At 42.8% G+C, this 8,982-nt stretch overlaps 1 protein-coding gene across 2 annotated transcripts; it reads right to left on the bottom strand.

Moving 5' to 3' along the window:
• Positions 1–844: 844 nt before the first annotated feature.
• LOC125296603 (proline-rich protein 29-like) lies at positions 845–3,940 on the bottom strand. 2 transcript variants are annotated; one of them, XR_007193814.1, is made up of 7 exons: positions 3,848–3,940; positions 3,162–3,249; positions 2,407–2,519; positions 2,125–2,327; positions 1,927–1,997; positions 1,621–1,712; positions 845–1,336 (listed from the first exon to the last, which is right to left on the bottom strand). XR_007193814.1 is itself a non-coding variant. In XM_048246592.1 (6 exons), exons 1-6 carry the CDS (start codon positions 3,917–3,919, stop codon positions 1,681–1,683), a joined length of 579 nt encoding a protein of 192 aa, XP_048102549.1. In that variant the 5' UTR covers positions 3,920–3,940; the 3' UTR covers positions 1,509–1,680. The 2 variants fall into 2 exon arrangements, 1 of the variants encoding a protein (XP_048102549.1); XM_048246592.1 differs by lacking the exon at positions 845–1,336 and having other exon boundaries at positions 1,509–1,712.
• Between the last annotated feature and the right edge of the window lie 5,042 nt (positions 3,941–8,982).

Genomic DNA, 8,982 nt, shown 5'->3' with positions numbered 1-8,982 from the left:
TGCATTAAAATACAGAGTGGAGACTCTTGAAAAACAATTGCAGGCGCTCCTCAGTGAGAAAGCAGAATTAGGCCTATTGGATTTAAAAAATGACAAAATAATTGTCACACAGTATAAAGACCCTTTCAAGAGAGTTCCATTATCAGCATCATAGTTGGCCCCACAAGGCTTCCGTTTTAACATTCCATATGTTATCTTAATGCAGAGGAAGTAGATTAGGAACCAAATAGAACATTCAAGCATTGTTTGTTCCATTATCAGCATCATAGTTGGCCCCACAAGGCTTTCGTTTTAACATTCCATATGTTATCTTAATGCAGAGGAAGTAGATTGGGAACCAAATAGAACGTTCAAGCATTGTTTTTGTTTTTATTGTTGAAAGGGTCTATAGGCACTATATTATAGGTTACTTGCTTAGCCACGAGAGAGAGAACACAGAGGGAGAGGGGACAAAAACCATGTGCAATGGCGATGGCTGGGCAAAGGAGACAAAAACTGCAGTGATATCTTTCTGTAGTATTTTCTTTTATCGCAATGGACAGTTGTTTCTTTTAAACTCATTAATGTAGTATTTTATTCTTATTGTGAGCAGATATGCCCTTAAGTTGTATTCAAAGGAGACTCTTTTTTTTTTTTTTTTCATTATGTAAAAACAATTCATAATTTTTCCATTAAACTTATTGATAACATATTGTTTATTAAGTATAATGCCATCAATGTGTATACAATTGTATAATTAAAGATTGTCTGCTTGTTATCTTATTTTCTCTGCCCTGGTGTATAGTGTGTGTGTGTGTGTGTGTGTGTGTGTGTGTGTGTGTGTGTGTGTGTGTGTGTATGTCTCACATCATTCTTGCATTGTGCCACCTAACCTCTCATAGCACATTACATAAGCAAGTTATTCAGGTCATGGCAACAGGAATGTCACACACACACATACACAGGATAGACAAAGCATAAATAAATGGACTCAAATTCAGAGTTATGCACACACATATGCTGAGACACGTTGACCTGCACCATACCTTTTCATCACGCAAGCACACCAAACCCATACACACACACACACACACAATTCTCTCAAAACGTTTTCTAGATCCTTCCTTGTTGCCACTGGATCTTTTGCCAACACAATTAGACAGATGGAAGGGACAGGGAATGTCACACTGACCTCTCCTGGACAATCACTGGACAAAGCACATCTGAAATACATTTGTTTCAGATAATCCAATAGTGAAAAATATACAGATAGATGATGGGGTTTTTTTTGTCAGTCCTTCAAGGGTCCTAGTGGTCCTGCTCAGTGGGAGTAGTTAGAGATATGTCTGCTATACATCTGTGGATATGAAAAATAGTGTTTACAGGGGAGGACATGACATAAAAATATTAAAGGCAAAGCATATGATCTGTCATTGTTTTCACATGGGTAGTCCTTTCATACTGGATGTTAGTTTTGTGTGATATAATTCTTTTTCAGAACACATAAGCTGTTGAAATGAATAGTGATGTTACAGCAATGTACATAAAGCATGTTTTTTTTCTTCGTGTCTGGCTGATGTACACTGGCACATGTAGAGGACTGCACGGGCCAGTGAGATAATGACTGCTAGGGTGTCGTACATTCCCACTGCTCCTGCAGCTAAGAGTGCTGCGTCTCGGTCGTGTCAACAGTCCCGCCTGTCACTGTCTCCTCTCAGTGGCATCATAATACTCTAGAGAGGCGATGAAATAGAGAGAGAGAGAAAGCGAGAGAGTAGAGAGAGGCAGAGAGAGAGCGAGAAAGAGAGAGAACATACAGAAATTATTTGTCTTTTCCTGACAGGAATCTAACATACCACCTGCATCATAAGATATTATAATGCAACAATATGTTACAGGAGTACATCTTATGGTCAGGAGTTATTTTTGTGTGTGTGTTTGTGTCACCTGTTGCAGGTGGGATGTCTGCTCCAACAGTCCCTGTTGCACTGGGGGGAGGAGGGGGAGGAACAGCTCTCCTGTTTGATAATGAATGTTAGACACATCAACACAATGTGTGTGTGTGTGTGTGTGTGTGTGTGTGTGTGTCCGTGTCCGTGTGTGTGTGTCCGTGTGTGTGTGTCCCTCGCGTGCATGCACTCTCACCTGTCTCTGGGTTCAGATGGAGGCTGTATCTGCTCCCTGCTCTCCTGGGACTCATAGTTAGCTGGAAGGACAGAGGCCAGGGGCTGGATGTATGGCTGAGAAAAAGGCATCCAGGCTGGGTAAGTGTGGTAGGGAGAAGGGGGGTAGTGGTGGTGGTACACCTCTGGGTCTTCTTCCTCCACAGGCCGTGGATATTGTACTGTCTGGAGATAGAGTGAAATTGTACTAGTTTTAAAGGTTTAATAACTTTCTAATTGTGAGTATCCACGTGAACACACATACCTCTGGTGATGGACTGTTTGAGTAGCCAAAGCTGCTGAGCGCTGACATGGTCATATTGTTCATGATGACCTGATGCATCTGGGCATTCTGAATCATCATCAACTCAACCAGATCTGAAGAACACAGACAAACACACAATCATACCTCCAAACACACACACACACACACACACACACACACACACACTTGCCTGCAATATCCTACACCTGCATCTACTATCCACTAGGTGCTGCACTAGTCTCAACATGAAGCCTAACTTGATATCCCCTGTAGTTTTCTTTCTCTCTTTCTCTCTCTCTCTCTCTCTCTCTCTCTCTCTCTCTCTTCATGGATGAGAGAGTGAGGGAGCAGGCGAGGGGATATTGTTCCCATCTAAATCCACCGAGGGCAGAGGCTGAGCTCACTGAAAATGAGACAGTGCTGTGGAGAGCAAGACTGGATGGAGAGAGGTGGGGAGGTTAGGACCGCTATTACACAGGTTCTGAAACAAACATACACACACACACACACACACACACACACACTTACACACATATGTACACTGAGCCACGGTTAACGCTGTGTGTCTGTGTATGTGCATGCCATGTGTGTGTGTGCGTGTGTATGTGTATATATGTATGTTTGTGTGTGTGTGTACTGCATGTGTGTGTGCGTGCAGTGTGTGTGCGTGCAGTGTGTGTGTGTGCATGCAGTGAGTGTGTGTGTCTACATCCATTAACCCAAGCTCAGAGGCAGTGGACATGCGGTGGTGCTACCTTCTCTGACATGGCCGGGCCGCAGCGCAGGTGGAGGAGGGGCCATGGAGAAGGGCAGGTGCTGGAGGATGGTGGTGGGCTGAGAAATCTGTGAGAGAGACAAACACACGCAGGGGAGTTACAGCACATCACTTCAGCCTCAAGACTCACAACTCCAACAGTGCTGGAGCCTGCAGGAGCAGCCAGGAGGCAGGAAGAGAGGGGGAGAGATGGAGACAGGGAGAGAGGGTGGACATTGGTTCCCTCCAGGCACTGTGGAGGAGGCGATTGAAACCTGTTCCTAATGAGGCTCCCATTCCCCCACATATGTCCAGAAGGCATCAGTGTGGGGGCCTGGAAATGCAGCAAATGACAACTTTTTTTAACTCTTCAGAGGAGGTAGTGACACACTGAGGAGAACTGCATCCAAGTAGCAATTTTCTCAAGAAAACAAAGTGACTGATTTAAAAAAAAAAATTCGAATGACAGGCGATATTATTTGCGAAGTTATCTAAATATCTATTGCTAGGTTATTGGCCAGTAAGATACACCTTCCACTGAAATTAGGTACTAGTATCAATCAAGTTGTGAAATTCTGAAAATATTTGTCCAGAAATACATGTCTGAAATAGTCATTCCTTTAGTGAGTATTGATTGATTGTAGGCTAATTTCAGATAAATAATAATAATTTAAAAAAAGAACTCACGGGTTGCTGGATAATCTGAACATTTGACGCCTGCTGTTGAACATCCATATAATCATCATTAATCCATTCCATGTTCTGTTCATGTAGGCTGCTAATGCATGGACTATTATATATTTAACCGACACAGTCACCGGCACGCTTGACAACCTCTTGAGTTACCTGGCAGCAGGACGCAAACAGAAAGTTTGCCTGTCAGCCAACTTTTAGTTCTTCGCAGCGCAGCGCGCCTTTGCGCGTATATAAGCGCGCTCGAATTCTATGCCAGATAAAGTTGTTCTCTGAAGTGAACACACAGGGGAACTTACAACTGCAGAGAAGTAGGCCTACATCAAAAGGGCCGTCCTCACAAGCTTGCTGCTGTCGAAACATACTTTTTCGAACATGTGCCATACTGCCTACCCTGATCAAAATCCCTTCCTGACACAATTACATACCTGTCTTCAATTTCCCAAATCATACAGGGCTAGCCTGTGCGGACGGCAGTTAGGTTTCTCTATTTAGAGGCATTCAAATTTTAACAGACAGGTGGGCTTTTACCTGTCACCTCGCTGACAGAGCGCTACTAATTACAACTTCAAGTCTCTTTCACACTCTGCCTCTCCCTGCTCTTCCCTCCTTCATTCCTCGGTGTTTTGTCTCGCCCTCCCACACTGTCCTCGCCCGAAATCACTGCGGGGCTTCAAAACCTGCAATTAATCAAGGCGCACGTCTTAATCTGAAGGCATTGCCTCTATTTATAAAAAGCCCCTGACAACGTGTAGGGAACTCGCTGCGAGACAGAGAGAGAGAGAGAGAGAGAGAAAGAGAGAGAGAGAGGTAATAGAGATAAGACGGACGATCTAGAAAGAAGAAAGAACAGCGATTCGGTTGGAGAAGACGTCTGCAATTAACGATGCAATGCAACAAATTAATTAGGAATTTACATTCACGGGAAATATAAATACATCTTTGTTGAAAACAATGCACCGTTATTAACAGGCATGTTCAGGCAGGATTGTGTCTGACGTTTTTATTTGTTTTATCCAAATAAGGTAAAATTATCAGAACCAACATTAACGACAAACTATCATAGTAAACAGTGCAAAATTGAAAACAGCACAACCATGCACATGAAAAGAGAGGACAAGAGGGATCAATCCATCATTAAAGAACAGCCAGTGACCCCACCCCCCAGTAAGGGTCAGCTCTGTCTGTCCATGTGTGTGTGTGAGAGAGTGTGTGTGTCTGCTCACATAACTTAAAAAGCAATGATCATGCAAGGCAGAGGGTCACCATATCTTGATGACCAGGATCCGGATGCAGGATGTTTTTCACTTTCTTTACTGACCAAACACAGGGATAAGGGTCTGATGTTGCCCGGCTGCTCTAGTTAAAAATGCACTGAGTGTATTAATAATCGAAGGCAGAGATAGGCTCAGTTAAAAGCTCCTTCGTCAGACTTTCCTGAGATAAGTTAACGTTGAATCAGAGCCCATTGACATCCCATCAAAACAAGGTCCCGGTAGATTAGGCTAATGGCACTTCATTTGAGTAAATGTTACTGCATCATGCCAAATGGCATGGCATTAGTGGCTGTAAATGTTTTGCTGGCAATTGAGAATGTGTCACACTCAGGATGTTGTTTTTCATAGTTGACCATATTAATTACTGTTTTCTAATGATAACACATGCACAAATAAACAAACAAACAAGCACACACACACATACACACACACACACAAACACACACGCACACACACACACACACACACACACACAGACTGTGACAGAGTGCAGCGCATCTGTCACGGACAAAGGCAGTTTTCCGGCTGCAGCGCAAACAATGACTTTTTTCGAAAGAATATGAAAGCCTATGTATTGCGCTATGTGTCTTGTTGTAACACTGATGGGGTACGTGAAGTTGTGTTTGTGTTTAAGACCTGCTGTGTGTCAAAAGCAAAGGTAATTCCACACGGGAACATGTTTATGTGGGTGTATGTACGTGAAATGAAGACGCGATATGCGTCGGGCCCATGGACGGATTATGAACTTTTGGGCCCCTGGGCCCAGTTGTATTAAGGACCCCCCCATTAATTGTCGCATATGTGGGAGGGGGGGTTTAGGGGTCCTCCCCCAGAAATGTTTAATTTGTATGATGTGATTTCCTGTTTTCTGGTGCATTTTGGGGATGGCCAATACTTTAATTCAATCAGATTCATAGCCTACATCCTGATTTGTTGATATTGAGGCCTGGGCCCGGTAGGCCCGTGCAGTAATCCATCCCTGGTCGGGCCGACTGTAGCATATTCTATCTGTACGGTGATGTAAGAGATAAGTGCGCATTTTTAACATCAATGCTTACTAGCCAATAGAGAGAAATGTTAGGTCTGTATGTGGAGATGTATGTATGAACATGCTTACCTGTTGCCTGCTTGTAGTGCCTTCCGGGTATGGGGGAGCAAACTGAGGTGCAAGACACAGAGAACTTTTGTGCGTTCTTTTCGCGCTTTGACGTGAGAAGCGCTCATTGGAGCAGGGGTGTCAAGTCTGTTTATATTTTCATACTTAATGAGGTTTTGTTGGGCATTATAATTCATTCACATGAATCTTTCTTAGTAATGTGTATTGCCTGGGGGTTGTGTTGTGTGTCCAAAATATTGTGCGTATGCATTAATTGATTTATATCGGTACATGGTTGAGACCTGTGTTTTAAATGGGGGCTGTTTAGCTCAAACGAGAGATTCCTCTGTAGCGAGAGGTCATTCCAAAAGACCTCAGAGGTAGGCCTAGTTATGCGTGGCCATCGTCCCTGTGTTTATTTCTTATTTTGACTAAGTGTTTGTTTGTCTGTCATCATTGTTTTGTTTTTGAACCAACCTGCCGGCAGCCTAAAAAATAATAATAAAAGAAAAGCCTTTTGACTACAAAGCAGAATTTGTTACATCCTTCAGTCTGACCAACCATCCGCTTGGGCGCACTCCTTTACACACACAAACTCAGTCACAGACAAAGACATGTTCCCATCCACGGTATAGCCATTGCCTCTGCTGGTTCCTATGGCAACTCCAATCAGATTGCGGTACCTTGGTGGCCGTGACAGAGACCATGTGTATTACTGTAAAGGCCACAAAATTCCATAGCACTTTTACTAAAAATAGGCCTGCCTTCTGTCAAAAAAGTTTAACTTCAGCTTCAAAAACATATGTAGGTGTGCGCACACACAAACACACACGCACGCACGCACGCACGCACACACATGCACAGACACACGCTACACAAATATTTAAGTCTGAGATGGAATCTGATTGAGTCTGACATTTACAACATATTCGCTGTCAATATCAGGTGACATTCAGCTATAATGAGCACCGGTTTGGTCTCAGTCTGTTCTATGTGAGATGTGGGAGTGTGTGTGTGTATAGAACGACCATAGGTAAAAATGAACCTTAGACTACACACTTTCCTCCTGTGTGGGAACTTTTATCTTTATCTTACAGTCAGTCTATAGACTCAGGAGAAAAAGCATACTTGAGTTTCTGAACTTTTGTTACAGCTTACACCTTGTGTTGATCTCAGAGTCTTTGGGAGTGTGTCCGATTATGTTTGTGCAGTTTAGATTAATTTACCAGGAAAGTGATTGGAAAGGAATCAAAGTGAAGACTGATGCCTTTGCTAGACTATAATGTGGAAATCTACGGTAAAAAGCTTCATGACCATAAAGTATTTCTCAGATGAGACATGACCTGAGGGCTTTGGGTTTAGGATACCTTCAATGTCAATCATCATGGCATATGCAACCGCACCGTAAGATTGCTCTAACTCCATGCACTTAACGGAAATGGCAATCTCAACATTTAAATATAACTTCATTGGTGTCGTCTATAGTTGTACTGTGTGAAATCATGAGCAACTAACTTGTGTCTAAAAGTGTGTTTTCCACTGCTCCAGCTTCCTCAACCGCGATTATTACGAGTTTGAAAACGCTCCCTCTTCCAGTCATTTTATGAAAAAAGGTTGAACAAATTGCAACAGAAGAAAACTTAACTGATTTTGTATCCTCAATATGTCCTGAGTAAGGGAAAAAAGCCCCGAAGAATCCCAATAGGGGAAAGTTTAGAAAAATACCTAAATATACCCTATTCATGCGCCTATACAGTATTTTTCTCACGCAAATAGGGAAAAAAAATTAACCTTCACATATCACCATGAAAATGACTGAGCTGATTACTTACATCAAGACAAACAAAAAATGTATTATAAGTTTTTTGAAATTGTTTGTTAACATGGGCAAACAGGGCATAATGTAATTACTTATAGCTAATGTATAGTGACCCACTATACATTAGGGGACTACTCCACTTCCGCTATGTAGCCAAGATGGCGTCCGTTGAGGGTGAAAACTGTCCATTGTTCTAGGCTTTTTTGACCATTATGAGTGCATCCAGGTACTTGCAGTGCACTTTGTGTCATCGGAAATGTTCAGTGTGAACGCACTCATGCACTCAAATGAGGTATTGTATGTACAGAAGTATACACCATATACAGTAAGATGCAGTGAAAGAGATAAGAGGGCTCCCTTTCCCATCAAAGCCTGGCTTCCAGGTGGTCACGAGGAAAGTTCTGGTCATTCCATTCTCATGCCTTTCCCCACAAGTGCTGGACGATGATCTTGGCTCTCATTTGTATAAGGATATAGTCGACCTCGAGAGGGTCGTACTGGCTCGCAAGAACTTTATAGATATGACGCACGTTTGGGAGGGTAGATTCAATGGCTTTGTGCCTGTATCTTAGGGTGTCTGAGTGGCAGTTCCAGTGGAGGTCAAGAGTACACTCTGTGGGATCAATTCATGGGTTTCATCAGGTCCCTTTCCATAGGTGTATTACGTAATCAAGCACCATGCAGTCTTCATTGATAATCAAGGTGCTTGATTTTATACACCTGTGGAAAGGGACCTGGTGAAACCCATGAATAGACCCTTTCAACAATAAAAACAATAACAATGCTTGAACGTTCTATTTGGTTCCCAATCTACTTCCTCTGCATTAAGATAACATATGGAATGTTAAAACGGAAGCCTTGTGGGGCCAACTATGATGCTGATAATGGAACAAACAATGCTTGAACGTTCTATTTGGTTCCCAATCTACTTCCTCTG

Source organism: Alosa alosa, chromosome 6, assembly GCF_017589495.1.
Source record: "Alosa alosa isolate M-15738 ecotype Scorff River chromosome 6, AALO_Geno_1.1, whole genome shotgun sequence".
Classification (NCBI taxonomy): Eukaryota; Metazoa; Chordata; class Actinopteri; order Clupeiformes; family Clupeidae; genus Alosa; species Alosa alosa.
Note: the sequence above shows the minus strand (reverse complement) of the source record. Positions and strands in the feature narration are given on the sequence as shown.

What these genes read in the sequence shown, in the direction of transcription:
- LOC125296603 (XM_048246592.1), bottom strand. Translation starts at nt 3,919, where the DNA reads ATGGAATGGATTAATGATGATTATATGGATGTTCAACAGCAGGCGTCA. An exon ending in CCATCTGAACCCAGAGACAG is followed by an intron (nt 1,998 to 2,124) that starts GTGAGAGTGCAT and finishes ATTATCAAACAG; the next exon opens with GAGAGCTGTTCCTCCCCCTC. An exon ending in AGACATCCCACCTGCAACAG is followed by an intron (nt 1,713 to 1,926) that starts GTGACACAAACA and finishes TCGCCTCTCTAG; the next exon opens with AGTATTATGATGCCACTGAG.